We start from the raw sequence: 19,747 nt of genomic DNA on the forward strand, positions 1-19,747 counted from the left end.
GACACCGCAACCTGAGCCGAAGTCCGGTGCTTAACCAACTGAGCCACCCAGGTACCCCGCCCTTATTAAACTTTTAATTGTCTGTGAGGTCTGTAGTGAGGTTCTTTCTCTCATCCCCATTATTGGTAATTTGTATCTCTTTTTTTTTTTTTTTTTTTTTTAATTTATCAAGCTAGCCATAGTGTTGTCAGTTTTATTGATCCCTTAAAGACCCAGCTTCTGATTTTTTAAATATTTCTTTTTAGTTTTTCTTCCATTTCATACTTCACTGGTGTCTGCCCCTTTATTTATTTATTTATTTATTTATTTATTTATTTATTTAAATGTATATTTATTTTTGGAGAGACAGAATCTGAGTGGGGGAGGGGCAGAGAGAGAGAGGGAGACACAGAATCCAAAGCAGGCTCCAGTCTCTGAGCTGTCAGCACAGAGCCCCAATGCAGGGCTCCAACTCACAGACCACAAGATCACGACCTGAGCTGAAGTTGGATGCTTAACTGACTGAGCCACCCTGGTGCCCCAAGTATCTGCTCTTTATTATTTCCTTTCTTCTACTTATTTTTTAAAATTGAGGTATAGTTCACATAACAAAGTTTTCCATAAGTGGAAATACACCCTTTTAAAGTGTATAGTACAGTGGATTTGACTGATTGATTGATTGATTGGTTGATTGATTGATTTAGAGAGCAAGCACAGGGGAGAGACAGAATCTTAAGCCAGCTCCACACTCCACACAAAGCCTAACGTGGGGCTTGATCTCATGACTGGGAGATTGTAACCTGAGCCAAAATCAAGAGTTGGATGCTTAACCAACTGAGCCCCCAGGCGCCCCACAGGGGATTTTAATATATTCACAAAATTTGCAATCCTCACCACTGTGTAATTCCAGAATATTTTCATTACATCAGAAAGAAAGCCTGTATCCATCAACAGTCACTTCCCATTCTCCTCTTCTCCAGCCCCTGGCAACCACTTATCTGTTTTTTGTCTGTCTCTATGGATTTGCCTGTTTTGGACATTTCATATCAATGGAATCACACAATATGTGGCCTTTTGTGTCTGGCCTCCTTCACTTAGCATATATTTTCAAGTTTCATCCATGTTGTAGCATGTATTAGTACTTCATTCATTTTTATGACAGAATAATTTTCAGTTGTTTGCATCTACCATATTTTGTTTACCCATTCATCAGTTAATGAACATTTGTGCTGTTGTTACTTTTTGGCTATTATGAGCAATGGTACTATGACTATTCATACAAAAGTTTTTGTGTGGACATAGTTTTCAGCTTATGCCTACAAGTAGAATTGCTGAGTCCTATAATAACTGTATGTTTAACTTTTGGAGGAACCACCAAACTGTTTGCCAAAGCTGCTGCATTGTTTTACATTTCTATCAGCAAAGTATTAGGAACCCAATTTCTTTACATCCTCACCAACACTTGTTATTACCAGTCCTTTTGATTACAGCCATTGTAGTGGGTATGAAGTGGTATTTCATTGTGGTTTTGATTTGGATTTCCCTAATGATTAATGATACTGAGAATATTTGCATAATGAGCATATTTTCATGATCATTTTATATCAGGATCATTCTGTCGGTTATCTTTTTCTCTTGAATTTGAATACTTTTTCCTGTTGCTTTATATTTTGAATAATATTGGATTGTATTCTGGATATTGTAAATCCTGTGTTGTAGAAAGTCTGGATTCAGGTGTTTTCCTCCAACAAGTTTGATGTTTTTATTTTAGGCAGTTACCTTGTCTGAACTCAAATTTATTATTTCCCTGTGAGGGGCAACATATGAAATCTCATTTCAGTTCATTTATCCTTAGCGGGGTTGTTTGGAATCTTCTTCACATATTTGTGATTTATGGGTCAGCCAGAGATTGGGGGGGGGGGCAGTTTACACACAAAATTTGGCCTTCCCCTCTCTATCTCATCTGTTATTTCCCCCATCACACACATTTTGCAGCTGTCATAATTATCCCTAATTTTGACCTTGAATCAATAAGAATGTAGACTTCTAACTTTTTAAAAATGTGGCACTGGCTGAGGTTGTAAGCTCATCTTTTTTTAAGTCCTTTTTGTTTACTTTCCAGTTACTTCAGGTTGTTTTTAAAAATGTACATATTTTTAAAATGTTTATTTTTGAGAGAGAGAAAGAGAGGGAGGGGCAAAGAGTGGAAGACAGAATCCCAAGCAGGATCTGAGCTGACAAGCCCAAATCACGGCTTAAACTCACCAACTGTGAGATCATGACCTGAGCCAAGATGAAGAGTCAGACACTTAACTGACTGAGCCACCCAGGCACCCCATTTTTTAAAAATATTTTATCCAGAATTTATAGTCATTATGTTTGATAGAGTTGACTTAAAAATAGCTATTCAGCCATTACCAGAAGCAGAACCTCTCTCCTCTCTGTTTATTTTTGTTGACTTGTTTTTTCAAGTGGCATAGAAATTACTTCCCAATGGCTATTTTATTTGTTGCTTTTAAATTTTTAACAAATATTTGTCAATATTTATTCTTATTATTGTCAATAATTTTTAAATATCTATGATTTGTTTGGCATTCAAGGCAAAGTCTTTATTGTTGGAGGATATTAATCCTCATTCTTTGAACTCAAGGTCAGTTTTTCAAATTATTTCTGTAGGTTACTGTCTTCCCTCCACCCCCAACTACATTTAACTAACTACTCTAGGAATATGGCTCTAGTTTACATGGATGCCTTTTGGAAACATAGCTAACTTTAGTTCACACATAACTTTACATATAATTGTACTTCTTTGAAACTAGAGAAAGAGTTTTGGGTATTCCATAAAATTAATTGTAAGAAAACAAATATTACATATGATTGAGTATTTGTAAGTATGTCTGAACTTTATTCATTTAATTAGTATTATCCTAAATGGCCAACCAGTGATTATATCAATTATTTCTTTTTGAGGCCGCTGGGGCTCTGGGAGTAAGAAGCATTCCTGTTCTATACTATTAGAAACTATCTCTTTCCTACCTATAGTTGTCTTCATTGAACACAGAGAGATACCAGAGTGGGTTTATGGTTGGATCTTAAATAAATAGAATATAAAAAAGAACTATCCATGTAATTTTTTAAATAATGTTTATAAAATACAAAATTCTTCATTCATTTCCACTTGCCTTTAGGGTTCCATTAACTTCAAATGATGATGATGATGATGATGATAAAGACAAAATACAATATGATGACAATATTATAGCAAAGACATCACCTGATATTCCCTTTTCAGTATCAACAAGACAATCTTTATCAAGTCAGTATAACTTGGAATTATTATTTCTTAAAGAAAATAATCATCATATGTGTGGTTTAGATGATTCAGACATATTTCTTCTATTGCTATGCTTCCCAAAGATGAATATCAGTATTAATTTTGAATATCAGTATTAAAAAGTTACATTCATCGGATTTTTTTTCTTGAGGCCCAAGGTGTATATGCAGTTAATAAGTTGGACCCTCTTATGTTATAGATATGCTAACTTCTACCATTTAAAACTGCTGGTGAAAAATTTAATTTTTAAGGAAACATGCTGACAAATGTCAGATCCACGGTGGCCTAATACTGTTATTCTGCAAGCAATATTTAGAAATGAATCATCCTGAAGAGCTTTTCCTGGTATCTTATTAGCTTATGAATTGAAAGATACCATATATTTCTTTAGTTTCATCTCTCCTTTTCATAGACAATAAAACTGGAGGTCTAGATAGATTTAGTGACTTTTTCAAGATCATAGTCAAAACAAAAACTTGGGCCTGGAAAATGGTTGAGCCAGAGAAAATGATGACACTTATGTTTTATTTATGTGGTTATTTCTAAAATAATAATCCTTCAGTGGAGTCTGGCTTATGTATTTGTCATAGATTTACAGATTGGATTATAGAACCATAAGTATATTTCATTTAGAACTTAGAATTGTTTTTCCTTTATAAAAATTGATGTGTGTGTGTGTGTGTGTGTGTGTGTGTGTGTGTGTATATATATATATATACATATACATGTATATATATACATGTATATGTATATATATATATATACACATACATTTTCACATAAATATTTATATAAATATTAGCTGCCTGCTGATAGCCTTTTGATAGTAATCCTTATCAGAGTTATCACTTTTATTTGGGTTCATTTGCTGGCCTCCTCCCATTTTAGAAATACATGCTAATGGCTCTGTTATCAGCTATATTCCCCAGTACTGTTGGGGCCAAGATAGAGTGAATTCTAAGTATATATTTTCCATAGATACAAATGTAATGACTTGTGAATACTCTGATCATTTCTACTTTATTTTCATTAGTGTAGATTCTTTATAGTATCTGAACAGAACATATTGTCAGAAATCCTCTCTGTGAAACAGTTTGATATTTAATCTAATTTGTTTAAAATAACAAATTCCTTGCCATTACTTATTTCTGAATTTTCTTTCCTCTTATTTTATAGAAAATCATTTCCACTCAGACCAAAGTTCCAAGAATTCTCTAATGAGTGAGATTAGAAATGCCCAGTCAATCAGCCACAGAAAGGAGAAACCATCTCCTAGTAATATAACTGAAAGGAAAAAACGTGTATCATCTTGGGAATCAAATAATCCTTCTACTGACAGTCTTCATGTGATGGATTTAGGTCAACAACAGATTTCAAGTCGAGAATTTAATTGGCATGAGATAAATGATTGTACTAATGAAACAAATATCAAAATGCAGAGAAACATACAGTGCCTTCCTGACTCATCTGAGTCTACAAGTGAACCAGCTGCAGAGTACATGAATCCATTTCAGGGTAGTGATGACTATCAATTGCAGAAAACTGTATATGATGCTGACATGGATTTAACTGCTGGTGAAGTAAGCAAAATTGTTACAGTTTCAACAGGCGCTAAAAATAGAAGTGATAAAAAATCAAATGATTGTGAAATAAAAACTTTCAGAAAAGTGAAAGATTCAAGTTCTGAAAAAAAGAGAGAAAGATCTAAGAGACAATTTAAAAATAGTTCAGATATTGATATTGAGGAAAAGATTGAAAATGGACCAGAAGAAAAATCAGTTGTTGTGGATGGCAAAGGGAATTCAGAAGATCCAAATTTTATTTTCAGTGATGAGCAGCTGACTCAGTTGAACATACTGAAGGAAGTAACCCTTCATAATGGCTTTGATCAAGATGACAGAGAAAGTATACAGCATAATAAAAAAAAGAAGAGAATACATGTAACAAATGAACAAGAGGAAACCAACTCTTTCTCCCAAAGTTCAGATAAATTCCAGCAGGAGAGTAAATTTGATATGGGTCAGAGTTCTGTAGCTTATCATAAAAGTAAAGCTTCTAGACAGACATTTGTGATTCATAAGTTAGAAAAAGGTAACTTATTCCCAAACCAAAAAAATAATGAAACCACTTCTGAAAACCTAGAAGTCACAAGTGAATTTCAAACAGCCCATCTTTCCACCAAAGATAATGGGAGTTTATGTGATTATAAGACCCAGAATATGTCGTATTTGAAAAAGCATGTCACTGATAAGCAACCTACTCAGCAACATCAATCAAAAATAAATGAGAAGCTTAGGCAGAAAGTAAATCGGAGGACAGAAATAATTTCTGAATCAAACCAAGTATATGGGGATAGTGGTAAAGATGTGTATGGCCCAGAAAAAGGTAACTTTTCCTTCCAAACCCAAGAGGATAAAGAAACCATGTCTGGAAACCTAAAAGTTTCAGATGAGTTTCAAAAACCTGCTGTTTCCACCATTGATAATGGAAACCTGTATGATTGTGAGATCCAAAATGTGTTGGATATGCAAAAGCAGATCACTAATGTGTACCCTGTTCAGCAAAATGAATCAAAAGTTAATAAGAATCTCAGGCAGAAAGTAAATCGGAAGACAGAAATAATTTCTGAAATGAATCATTTAGATAATGGCAAAAATGTGTATTGCCCAGAAAAGGGTAATTCTTTCTTCCTAACCCAGAAAGATAAAGAAATCGTCCCTGAAAATCTAAAAGACCCAAGTGAGTTCCAAACACCTGCCCTTTCTACCAAAGATAGTAGAAAACTATACGATTATGAGACTCAAAATGTTCTAGGAGTGAAAAAGCATATCCGTGATATGCAACCTACTTGTCAAAATGAATCAAAAATAGATAAGAAGCTTAGGCAAAAGGTGTGTCGGAAGACAGAAATAATTTCTGAAATCAACCAAGTATATGAGAATAATGACAAAGACATACATGACCCAGAAAAAGATAACTTACTTTCTGTAACCCAAAAGGAAAAAGAAACCATCCCTGAAAACCCAGAAGACTTAAATGAATTTCAGATAGCTGATCCTTCCACTGAAGGTAATAGGAACCTATGTCATGAGACTCAAAACATTTTGGGGGTGAAAAAACATGTTACCGATATGCCACTTGCAAAGCAAAATGAATCAAAAATAAATAAGAGGCTCAGACAGAAAGTAAATCAGAAGACAGAAATAATTTTAGAAATGAACCGAGTAAATGAGTTAAAAAAAAAAGGCGTGCATGACCCAGAAGAAGGTAACTTCTTTTCCCTATCCCAAACAGATAAAGAAACTATTTATGAAAACCTAGAAGTCACAAGTGAATTACAAACAGCTTATCTTTCCACACAAAATAATGGAAATTTGTATGATTATGAGACACAGAATGTGTTGGATTTGAAAAAGTATGTCACTGATATGCGACCTGCTCAACAGAATGAATCAAAAATAAATAAGAAACTTAGGCAGAAAGTAAATCAGAAGACAGAAATAATTTCTGAAAGGTGCCCCATATATGGGGATAATGATAAAGATGTGCATGATCAAGAAAGCTATATAAATGGTCTGGATTTTCAAGTAAATAAATCTAAACAAATACTTGAATGCCAAGGTATTATCAGTGGGTACTCTATGGAAATTGATAGCCATGAAAAGGAAAACTGTGATCAAATTTCAAATCTTTACAAACTAGTTAAAAAGCATGGGAAAGAATCTTCAGGAAAGACAACGATTTTGGCCAAAGGTAAAAAATCTATTTTGCAGTTAGCAGATTCTTTACAGACATCTGTCTCAGAATCAGGTTTAAAATCTATTACTAATGAAGCAGATTCTGATCCTGGTAAGCAGCAGAATCCAAAGGAAAGAACTACAACTCTGAATGAAAAAAAGAAAAACATTCCCTTTGTGGAAGTGATAAAAGAAGGAGAGTGCCAGGTTAGAAAAGTTAACAAAACGGCATCTAAATCAAAGAAAAGGAAGATCTTCATCTATCCTTCTTCAGATAACCATGAAGTAATGCAGGTAATATCTGACACTGATCGGGGAATATCAGTTGAATCTGAACAGGCTAATGAGGAAAAAATTTTGGAAAATGAGAAAGTTGTCAAAATGAAGCCAGACTTTTACACAAAGGCATTTGAATCTTTGTCTCAGGTATATTCACCTAACATACAAGATTCTTCCTTTAACAGTGTTCCTCGGGATTCAGTACCTCTAAGTATTTCTTCTAGTAAAAATCTGATAATAAAAGAAAGTTTTGCCCTGGAGAGCTCACCAATCTTTCAAGTAACAGATGATGTACATGAGAAGATGAAAGGGATGAAATTCAAAGTCAACCAGAGAACACAAAAATCAGAAATAGGTAGGTCAAAAGCTGAAGTGATCAAGTTTTAAAAGTGTATTTTCTTTTTTCATTTAACCAGTAAAGTATGTCCTGATATTTTTATGGAGTTTAAAATAATATTTGACTGTGTAGCTGATCTATAGAAACAATATACAGTATTTGTTTTGTGTGTGTGACTTATTTCACTTAGCATAATGCCTTCAAGATCCTTCTGTATTTTTTTTTTTTTGGTATTGTTTCAAATGGTAGGATTTCCTCATTTTTTATGGGTGAAAAATATTCATAGCGTGTATATATATGTTCTATGCAAATAGAGTATATATGTTCTATATATTTGTGTGTGTGTGTGTGTGTATGCACACACATACATGCACACACCCAACTTCTTTATCCATTCATCCATCAATGGACATATCTTGGCTATTGTAAATAATGCCTCTATGAACATGGGGGTGCAGATACCTTCTCAAGTTTGAGAACACCAGGATTTTGGTGTATAAAGCTATTCCAGATAGAAGGAATATTGAAGCAGATGAAGTGCAAAAGTTTGAGTTGCAGGCCATTATAGAGGATTGGTGAGTCATCTTTCATCTCTATATTCCTCGTGGTGCCTTTCGCAGAGTAAACAATCGATAACAAATGTTGAATGAATGTGCAGTAATTTGTATGATTCTGTGAATCAAGACTTGTGACTTGTGAAAAATTTTTATCAGCCTATATGTGGTTTCAGAATAAAATATAGTTTGATACTTTGCTTAAAATATTAAATCTCTTTTCCTCTCATTGCTGGAAAAAACACCTGATTTATAAATAATTTCAGTGCTACTATTATAATATTTAAAATTACAACTTGATGATTGTTAAGTTTAAAAATTTGCTGTCAGCTATTTGCAAACCACAAATATCCCATATCTATTTCTATATGGGAGATATCCCGTATCTCTCTCTCTATGCTTATAGTGAAAATAATATTCTTTTCAGGTGGTAGAACACTGCAGGACTTGACAAATACCAGTTTTATTTCAAATAACACTGCTAACGCTGAAAATAAGTCAGAAAATCCATCTTTAGAGCTACCAAGCCGAAGAAGAAGGTGTACTCCTCTCTATTTAAAAGAGCCAAATCTCAAAAGGTAAGTATTTCAGTGATATTAAAGTGATTTCAGTATGATAATATAAAATATATGCTTTAAAAGAAATTCCTGCCTGAATTGTATTTGAACACTTCTGAATATCAGTAGATTTTTGATATATGACAACCACAGTAATGATCTAGATGAGATTTGAAGAAACATCTTCTTTTATTCTTTGAACAGGCTTTGTAAAAAACTGCTGTCTGTGATTTGCATAGCACTATTTCCATGTCTGTTATCTTCATTAGTTTTCTACCTTGTTCCCTAGAAAAATTGAAAGTGGCTTTATTTGTTCTTTGGCCTTAAAGACTAATAGTCTTCTTTCTTTTTAAAAATATCAAATTTCTGGGGTGCCTGGGTGGCTCAGTCAGTAAAGCATCCGACTTCAGCTCAGGTCATGATCTCACAGTCCGTGAGTTTGAGCCCCGCGTCAGGCTCTGTGTTGATAGCTCAGACCCTGGAGCCTGTTTCAGATTCTGTGTCTCCCTTTCTCTGACCCTCCCCCGTTCATGCTCTGTCTCTCTCTCTCAAAAATAAATAAACGTTAAAAAAAAATTTAAAAAATATCAAATTTCCCCAACAAAGAGAACAAGTACACCTCCTATTTATACATCACTCAGCTTCAATAGTTATCAATATTTTGCCTTATTTATTTCGTCTGTCCTTTTTTGTTGTAGTATTTTTTTTTTTTTATGTTTTTATTTGTTTTTGAGAGAGAGGGAGAACGAGTGAACACAAGTTGGGGCAGAGAGAGGAAGACACAGAATCCAAAGCAGGCTCCAGGCTCTGAGCTGTCAGCACAGAGCCGAATGTAGGGCTCAAGCCATGAGATCATGGCTGAGCCTGAGCTGAAGTTGGATGCTTAACCAACTGAGACACCCAGGCACCCCTGTTATAGTATTTTTAAAGCAAATCCTTAATATTGAGTCATTTATTACAAAAGCACTTCTATATATATCTCTCTTAAAAAAAGGAACTTCTTAACAAACTTCTTAACAAAACTAGAAAACCATGATCACATCAATTATCAATATGAATTATCAACAATCTCTTACTGTCATCTAATTACCAATCCCTATTCAAATTCCCTTAATTATCTCAAAAAATGTCCAGATGCCTTGTACGTGTATTTTATTGAAAATCTCACTTAAAAATTTTTTTTTAAATGTTTGTTTATTTTGGAGAGAGAGAGAGAGAATGAACAGGGGAGGGGCAGAGAGAGAGGGAGAGAGAATCCCAAGCAGACTCTGCGCTCTCAGCACAGAGCCCGATGTGGGGCTCAAACTCAACAAACTGTGAGATCATGACCTGAGCCAAAATCAAGTCTGATGCTTAACCAACTGAACCATCCAGGCGCCCCTCATTTTTTTTAAAAGGGTAAATGAAGGGGCCCCTGGGTGGCTCAGTTGGTTGAGCGGCCGACTTCGGCTCAGGTCATGATCTCGCGGTCTGTGAGTTCGAGCCCTGCGTCGGGCTCTATGCTGACAGCTTGGAGCCTGGAGCCTGTTTCCGATTCTGTGTCTCCCTCTCTCTGACCCTCCCCCGTTCATGCTCTGTCTCTCTCTGTCTCAAAAATAAATAAACGTTAAAAAAAATTAAAAAAAAAAAGGGTAAATGAAGTAGCTTGTTTTGCAGAACCTGATCATATTTGGGATCATATTTTCAAAAAGAGAAAAGTAGTCTTAAATGTTCTTGTCCTTTGCATTGTTTCAATGTTTGCTTCTTTTATAAATGAAAACTGTTGATGGTTCTGACAGGTATTTTAAGACAACCAGCACATGGTAGCAATACAAAGGAGTTATGGTAGAAGAGAAACAAAAGTGAAATAAAGGATCAAAGCGTTTTTTAAATAAAACTACTTTATCGAGTTATATTTCACACACCATCCATATCAACATTTAAAGTGTATACTTCAGGGCTACCTGGGTGGCTCAGTTGGTTAAGCATCTGCCTCTTGATCTCACGGTTTGTGGGATCCAGCCCCATGTCTGGCTTTGTGTTGATAGCACAGAGCCTGCTTGGTATTCTCTCTCTCCCTCTCTCTCTGCCCCTCCCCAATGCTCATGTGCGCTCTCCCTCTCTTTCTCGAAATAAATAAACTTTAAAAAAAGTATATACTTAAGTGTTTTTTTAGTATATTCACAGATATGCATACCATTACCACAATTTAGAACATTTCTTCATCTCAAAAAGAAACCCCATGCCATTACCCAATATTCCCATACCCCCCAGCCCTAGGTGACCATTCACCTACTGCCTATCTCAGTAGATTTCCCTCTTATGAATATTTCATACGAATGGAATCATAATATGTGGTCTTTGTGACTGGCTTCTTACATTTGGCATAATGTTTTCAGGTTTTATCCATTGTCATAGCATGTATCAGTATTTCATTTCTTTCTAGGACTGAATAATAATCTATCATATAGATAATAACACATTTTATTTATTCACTTGTCTCTTGATGGACATTTGTTTGTTTCCATCTTTTGGTTATTATGAATAATCTTGCTATAAAGATCATTTGCAAGTTTTTGTGTCTACATATGTTTTGGTTTCTCTTGGGTATATGCCTAGTTATGGAATTCCTGGCTCATATGATAACTCTGCTTAATCATTTGAGGACTGCTGACTGTTTTGCAAAGCTGCTGCACCATTTTATTCACATTATCACCAGCGATGTATGAGGATTCTGATTTCTCAATTTCCTTGCCTGCACACTTGTTATTTGTTTTTTGATGATTCTAACCATAATAATGAGTGTAAAGTAGTGGCATGTAATAGTTTTGATTTGTATTTCTCTGATGAATAATGATGTTGAGCATCTTTTCATGTGTTTATTGGCCATTTGTATATCTTCTTCAAAGAAAAATGTATTCAGATCTTTCTCCCTTTTTTTCAATTGGGTTATCATTTTTGTTACTGAGTTGCAAGTTACACTTTTTTATTTTGAACTAATTTTAGGTTTATCAAAGAGTTATAAAAATAGCATAGAGGTTCCTCACCCAGCTTTGCTTAATTTTAACACAGTACAATGATCTAAATTAGAAAATTAGCATTGGCACATTATTGTCAACTGTAAACGATAGCTGTCCATTATCATCCTTTGCTGTTTTAGAATCCAGGATCTTACCTTGCATATAGTTGTTGTTTTTCCTTAGCCTCCTCCAGCCTATGACAGTTCCTTATTCCTTCCTTTTCCTTTTATGACTTTGACAATTTGAAGACTAGTGGTCAGTTATTTTGTAGAATATCCCTTAGTTTGGTTTGTCTTTTGTTTTCTCATGATTACAATGCAGTTTTGCATTTTGGGCAAGAATTCTGCAGAAATGGTGTGTCCTCATTGCATCATATGAAGGGGGTTCATCGTGTCGGTTTGTCTCCGTAATGTTAACCTTGATCACTTGATTGAGGAGGTGTCTGCTGGGTTGTTTTTTTTTTTCCACTATAAAGTTACTATCTTTTCCTTTGTCAGTGATGAACATTGGAGAAGTTGCTTTGAAATCTGTGCATCCTGTTTTTCCTCAAACTTTCACCCACTAATTTTAGCATCCATTGATGGATCTTGCCTACAACAGTTCTATTTCTTCCTAATAGTGGTTTTCTGTCTCCCTCTTTCCTTCTACATTTATTGGAATTCTGTAAGGAAAAGCTGTTCTTTCTCTCTCATTTATTTATATCACTGTTGACTCATAGATGCTTATTCTGTAAGTTAAAATCTAATACTATCAATAGTTATTTTATTGCTCAGATAATTCCAGCTTGGCTATTAGGATTTCCTTTATGGTGGCTTCCTTCTGTGTTCTTTTAACAAGACCATACTATATTTTGAGCGCTTCCTTCCTTTCTGACACAAGATGTTCGAGGGTCATCTTAGTGTTTTTCCTACCCCAACTCCCAAATCAGACACATTTTCAAAGATCCTGTTTCCTTTGATTGAAGAATTTTATTTAGAAACCATGATCTGGGCACTGGGTACTTTTAATATTTATATTGTGTTGCATTAGTTGGCTATATTACTGCATAACAGTGTTACCATAAACCTAGTAGCCTAAAACAACATACATTTATTACTCTCAGTTTCTGTGGACCAGGAAGCTGGACTGGCTTAATTGGGTGCTCTACTTAATGTCTCACAAAGCTGTAATTAAGATGTTTTCCAAGATGGTTCTCATCTGGAAGCTCCACTGTGGGAGAATCTGCTTTCAAGGTCACACAGATTGTTGGCAAAATTTATTTCCTTGTAGTTATGGGACAGAGGGCCCCAGCTTCATGCTGTTGGCTGGAGGCTGTCCTCAACTCCTAGAGGCCACTCTCAGCTCCTTGCCAAATGGCCTCCCAAAATGGTTCCTTATTTCAAAGCTAACTAGAGTCTGTAGAGCAAATCCTTTAGCAAACAGAGTATTATATGGTGAAATGTCATCTTAGAAGTGAGACATCCCATCACCTTTGCCATATTGGTTAAATGCGAGTCACAGTTCCTTAAAGAGAGGGAGTTAACCCAAAGGCATGAACATCATTATGAGTGTGTTGGGAGGGATCTTCTTAGAGGCTGGTTACCACAGGGGTCATTGCTGTTAGGCCCTCTCAGCAGACAGAGCTAGGAAATGTATGTATGTATGCTAATCCCTACATATACACACTTTCATATTTTTCTATTTGTATATGTAGTAAAAACAATGAGTTTATATTGTTATCTCTGATTCCAGTTCAACACCACAGGGTTCATTTTAGCTTTGCTTATTCATGATTTCTTCATCAGCAAGAAGCATGGCTTTCATTATCTATAATACGTTTCCTTATTTTTTCATTTGTAGCATACACATAAAGTAGTTTCAGAATTGCTGACTCCTATCCCTGTGAGAAACATATTTACTAACTAGATTATAACACTTAGATTTGGTTCTTTTTGTCATGGTTTAGTTCTTTTCCTTACCATAACACCATTCCAAAGTAGTTATGTTATTCACTTGTAATTTATTTAGGTACATTTGTTATTGTTGGTATTCCATTTTCTTCTGTTTCTTGGTAGGTTTTGTTGTTTACCTTGAGGTATGTGAAATATTTGGTTTATACAAATCAAAGCTATTCAAAATGTGTATGCAGAAGTGTGCCTTGGTGGCTCAGGTGGTTGAGTATAAACCAGAATAAATGAATGGATATAAAAAAAGAGAGAAAAAAATGGTATACGCAGAGAATGTCAACTACTTTATCTCATCTACCCTATTCCCATTACCCTCTCTTTCTATCCTATTTTTTCTATACACCTCCTCCTAGGGGTAACCAGTTTCTTTAGTTTCTGGCTTATCCTTCCTAAAGAAATATAGATCCATTTATATTCCCCTTTTTCTTACATAAAGGTAGCATACTATAGCTACTCTGTTGGGCTTTGCTGTTTTTCATTTAACAGTGTATTCTGAAAATCATTCCCTGTCAATTTGTAGAGATTTTCCTTATCCTTTTTTTACAACTGTATAATACTTAATTGTGTATAGATATACTATAGTCATGCAGTAACATTCCTTTATAGCACATTTAGGTTGTTTTCAATATTTTGCCATTATAAGTAATACTACATTGAATAATCTGTGCATATATCTTTTCATATTGTTGGAAGTGTATCTTCAAGGTAAAGTCCTAAATGTGGGATTGCAGGGGTGAAAAATGAACACATGTAGTTTTGTTAGGTCTTGCCACACTTCCTTCCAGAAGCTAGTACCAATTTGCATTACCAGCTGCAGCCTATGGCACTGTTGCCCCACATTGTAATCATATGTAATATATTGTCATATTTAAAAATTTTTGCTACTCTGATAAGCGAGAAATGGTATCTTGGTGTTGTTTTATTTGCCTTTCTCTGTAAGTGAATTTAAATGCTTTTCTCATGCTTGGGGGTCATTATATAATCTTTTAGTCTGTTCATAACTTTTTGGTTTTTCATTGTGTTTCTGGTCTTTTGTCCCTCAGTTATTAAGAATTCTTTATGTATTAGGGATATTAGCCCTTGTAGTATGTGTAGCCAGTATTTTTTTTTAGTTTAACATTTATTTTTTCACTTTATATTTTTAATCATGTAAACATTTTAAATTTTTATATAGTCATTTTTGTCAATCTTTTCTTTCATTCTTTTTGAATTTTAAGTCATAGTTAGAAAGTCTTTCCCTCTACCATGATTAAAGGGGAATTCATCCATATTTTCTTCTAGTATTTATATTGTTTCATTTCTTACATAAAACCCTAGTCCATTTAGAATTTGTTTTCTAGCATGAGATGTAAGATATGGATCTAATTTTGTCTTTTTTCTGAAGGCTACCCATCTGTACTGGCACCATTCATTTATTAAAAAATACATCCTTATCCCTAAAGATTTGAGATGTCAAACATGTCACATTTTAAATTTCTGTATGTATTTGATGGGGGTCTAATGCTGGACTTTTTATTCTACTGCAGTGATCTACCTGTCTACTATAGAGGCTTTATATGATGTTTTAATGTCTGGTAAGGCTACTGCCTTCTCATACTTTTTCATTGTTTCCTTGGGTGTTATTACATGCTTATTTTTACATAGAACTTTAGACTTTAGTATTTGCTTGGCAAGCTCAGGGTTTCTCAACCTCAGCACTATTGACATTTTGAGCTAGATATTTCTTTGTTGTGGGAGGCTGTTCTGTGTACTGTAAGATATTTAGCAGTATCCCTGCCTTCCACCCAGTAAATGTCAGTAGTACCCGTCCATTTAAATTAATCAAAAATATTTCTACATGTTGCAAAATGTCACCTAGGGAGCAAAATTGTCCTGAGTTAAAAACGATTGGTCTGGCTTGCTGGTATTTTTATTGGGATTGCATTGAATTTTTACCTTAATTTAGGGAGAACTCAACCTTTGTATTGAGTTGTGCTGTGTAAGAACAGATGTCTTTTCTATTTATTCAAGTCTTCTTGTATAACCTTTAGAAGTGTTTAAAAATGTTCCTCATACAGGTTTTACACATTTCTTGTTAAGTTGATTTGTAGGTAGTCTTCTTTGTTGCTATTATAAATGGACATATAACTTAGACATATATAATCATGCTCAGTATTTATTGTTTGTGAGTATGAAAGGTGTTGAATTCTGTGTAAGTTTATAACTTGCTACTTAACTAAATTTCCTTTATTCTGTATCCCATTGATTCTTTCAAGTAAAACTCAGTGGAAGAGGAATACTTGAGGAGTACTATGAAATCATCTGAGAATAGAGTTAATTTTACTTCTTTACCCATTCATATGCCTCTGATTGATTTCTCTTATTTAATGGCATTGGCTAATACCTCAAGTATAGTTTGACATAGTAACAGGAATAGTGGGCATTCTTGCTTGTTCCTGACTTGAGTGGAAATACCTCTGTTGTCTCTCCATTAAATGAGATAATGGCTTTAGGATGAAGGTGTGTATATATATATATATATATATATATATAATTTATGATATTAAGAAAATGTCCCTCTGGGGCGCCTGGGTGGCGCAGTCGGTTAAGCGTCCGACTTCAGCCAGGTCACAATCTCGCGGTCCGTGAGTTCGAGCCCCGCGTCAGGCTCTGGGCTGATGGCTCGGAGCCTGGAGCCTGTTTCCGATTCTGTGTTTCCCTCTCTCTCTGCCCCTCCCCCATTCATGCTCTGTCTCTCTCTGTCCCAAAAATAAATAAAAAACGTTGGAAAAAAAAAAAAAAAAGAAAAGAAAAAGAAAATGTCCCTCAATGTCTACTGAATGTTTTAGTCATGGGTGAGTGTTGCATTGTGTCAAGGACTTTTTCAGTATCTATGAAAAAATAGTATGCTTTATTTCCTTAGATTTATTAACATGGTGTATGATAATAGGTTTTCTAATATTGAACCAAACTTGCATTCCTGGAATAAATCTCACTTGGTCATGGTATATGTTTTTCATAATGTGGTATTGGGTTTGCTTTTGTAACTGTGCTGTGAGTACTTGAAAAAGAATATGTATTCTCTATTATCAGAGTATAGAGTTTGATGTATATTCGTTTGATGTATATTCATTAAGATTTACCCCTACATTGCTTAGATTTTCTATCTCCTCACTTATTCAATGCTTTGGGACTTAAAAGATAAAGACTTTAAAAAATGTATTTGTATTACCTTCCTGATAACTTCTGCTTCGCCTGTCCTCAATGCTTATGATGGTCACTCCATAATACATTGAAGCAGTTTCATTCAGGATCTGTCCTCACTGGGAGCCTATCAGAAGCTGTGATATATACCTGCTGATGCCATGCCCAATCCAAAAAGAAAATAAAAGGCAGCTGGGTTGTCATCATTCTTAGTATTTATACTAAATGTTTATTGTGATATTTGCTTTTAAAACACTTACCAGCTAAACCATTAACCAAATAATCTGTATGCCCAGTACATCTAAATTAAAATAGAATACTATTTCATTACAGCATTTTGCTATATTTAGAATAGGTAACTCTTTTGAAAGAATTATTAAATTCTATCTAATTACCCAAGGCAGTGGTATCATTGGCTCTGGAGAGGAGTACAAAGGAGAGAAAGAGACCTACTTTATATCTACCATTTATACTTTGTAATTTGGCCCCGTGCGTGTACATCTTATCTAAAAAACATATATATAATGTAAAGAATAAATACAACTCTACTTCTTATAATGTGACCAACCAGGTGCATGGTCAACCTAAAAATAAAATTACTAGGTAAAATATTAAAAAAACAAAACAAACAAAACCCTTGAACAAATCTGTTAGCTAGAAGAAAAGAAAGTTCATATCAGAAACTAAATGAGAGCAGGAACCCAGAGAGGTAGGTGGACTCTGAAACTGGCTTTTGCCCAAAGGCATTTCTCTAATTAAGTGAACCTAAGTATTGGATTCACATAGCCTTATGGGGCTGAGGACAGAAGGCATATCCTCAGGTTTAGTTAAAATGAAGAGTCTAATAGTAGATCACCTTCAATAAAGTTAAGCTACTCTCAGTAGGAGAGCAAACTAAAAACAACCTTACCACCAGCTTTTTTAAGCCCCAGGAAATAACTCTGGTACTGAGCTGAGGAGAAAAAAAATCTTCTGAGAATTTGTAACCAAAATCAAACTCTCCTGCATTGCAGGTGGAAATCACAGTATCTGGAAGTCACAGAAAACCTCAAGCTGAGGATTTAGTATTAGTCAATGACTTGTAGTGCCCCCTTTGTCTGTCAGAAGCAAATATAAATATTTTCTAGGGCTCTCCTTCATCTCAGTCATCAACAAATTTTCCACAGATAAAGTTCTGAGGGAAATCAGCAGTTACCTCATAGTAAACCCTACACATGCAAGGGAACAAGGTGCCAGCAGAAGCAACTGATAGCAGGATTAGATACAGAATATAAAATAAGACTGTTTAATGTTTCAGTGAAGGAGAGACTTGGAAATGAATAAAGGTGTTGAAAAAAAACAAGTTAACTAAAGAAGAACAAGCAGGAGATAAACGCAGTTCAGGGCAGTGGTTACTTCTTGGGGGACGACGGGGATGTGATCAGAAAGGGGCACACTGGAAGCTTCTGAGGTGTGGTAACATTTTAGTTCTTAACCTGGGTGGTAGGTACATCAACATTTATTTGATTGTTTTTAAGTTATACATTTTCATATTCTCTTTTATGTATGCCAAAGTTAATAATAAAAAAGAAATATATAGTAAAGTATGTAATGTGTAAAATCTAAGCTAGTCAATTTTTCTTAACCCCTATTTTATAATTCCCACAATTGTAGAGTATTCCAAATTATATGATGTAGCCATTTTTTTCTCCATGCTTCACAGCAAAAGTATTAGCTTTGTGTTGTTAGTATTGTTTATCTTCCTTTTTTGCTACTTTGCAGGAAGATGAGAAGATGACGTGAATTTATGGAATCTGGGTTTTTTTTGAATTCTCAAACCATAACAAGTCAAAACAAGGATCAAGAAGATGAAATGCATGATGAAAGCTTTTTTTACCCCCACCTTTTCATGAGTGTTAATTTATTCATTCTTATGTTTAGATGTATGTGCATAGAGTATCTATTTTGTAATGTTCAACTTCTGTAATCATTTTGGTCAGCCTGTAACTTATCTTCCTGTTGGTGTAAGCCTCTTTCAAACGAACAGCCATTAACTAAGCAAAAGCTGTTAACCTTTTAGCCAAATAAAATGTGTTGTGAAAAATTTTTTCATTGGTTATCTTGTTGCTTACCAAGCTATCTTGTTTTGTTTTTAAACCATCCAATACATGTGAACACACAGAAGATTTTAAAAGTTGCCTTCTGCCCTGGCCAGTTTTCTGTCACGCTTCATTCTTATACTTTCAGAATTACCTGTTAGGTGTTGATTTCTGAATTATTTCCATTATATGTAATCTGATGACTTGGCTGAGGGGCTTAACCTTTCAGGTTCTTTTAAATTTGGTTTTTATAACTTTCATTTATTTTTATTTAATTTTATTTTACTTTACTTTACTTTACTTTACTTTACTTTACTTTACTTTACTTTACTTTACTTTACTTTACTGAGACAGCACGAGCTGGGGAGAGGGACAGAAGGGGAGAGAGAGAAAGAGAAAAAAATCTTAAGCAGACTCCACACTCAGCATAGAGCCCAACATGGGGCTCAATCCCACAACCCTGGCTGGGATCATGACCTGAGCTGAAATCAAAAGTCAGATGCTCAACTTACTGAGCCACCCAGGTGCCCCTTATAACTTTATTTTAAAGATTGCTTACTACACCAGTAGTACAAAGTAATAAATCCTATTCATATCCGAGATCAGTGAACATAGCTTAGTGTATTCAAATGACTAGTCAAATTCTATTCTGCCTAGATCGAAAAGCTTGCTTACATAATATCTGACAACTAAAAGGGTGGACTTAGAAACCTATATTTTTAACAAACATTTCAGATAATTCTAGAGCAGACTGTCCTAGGATC

At 34.7% G+C, this 19,747-nt stretch overlaps 1 protein-coding gene across 5 annotated transcripts in view; it reads left to right on the forward strand.

Moving 5' to 3' along the window:
* The window catches only part of SGO2 (shugoshin 2), a 69,520-nt gene extending 50,529 nt beyond the window's left edge, over positions 1-18,991 (forward strand). For all 5 annotated transcript variants that reach the window (XM_086719224.1, XM_086719225.1, XM_086719228.1 and 2 more), the window contains 4 exons: positions 3,168-3,295; positions 4,490-7,684; positions 8,648-8,798; positions 18,667-18,991. In XM_086719224.1, coding sequence (XP_086575350.1) covers positions 3,168-3,295; positions 4,490-7,684; positions 8,648-8,798; positions 18,667-18,682 — 3,490 coding nt within the window. In that variant the 3' untranslated portion in view covers positions 18,683-18,991. The remainder of the gene's footprint in view (positions 1-3,167; positions 3,296-4,489; positions 7,685-8,647; positions 8,799-18,666) is intronic.
* The last annotated feature ends 756 nt before the right edge of the window (positions 18,992-19,747 follow it).

The sequence above is a fragment of the Puma concolor genome, chromosome C1 (assembly GCF_028749965.1).
Source record: "Puma concolor isolate L17-30 chromosome C1, mPumCon1.1.hap2, whole genome shotgun sequence".
Classification (NCBI taxonomy): Eukaryota; Metazoa; Chordata; class Mammalia; order Carnivora; family Felidae; genus Puma; species Puma concolor.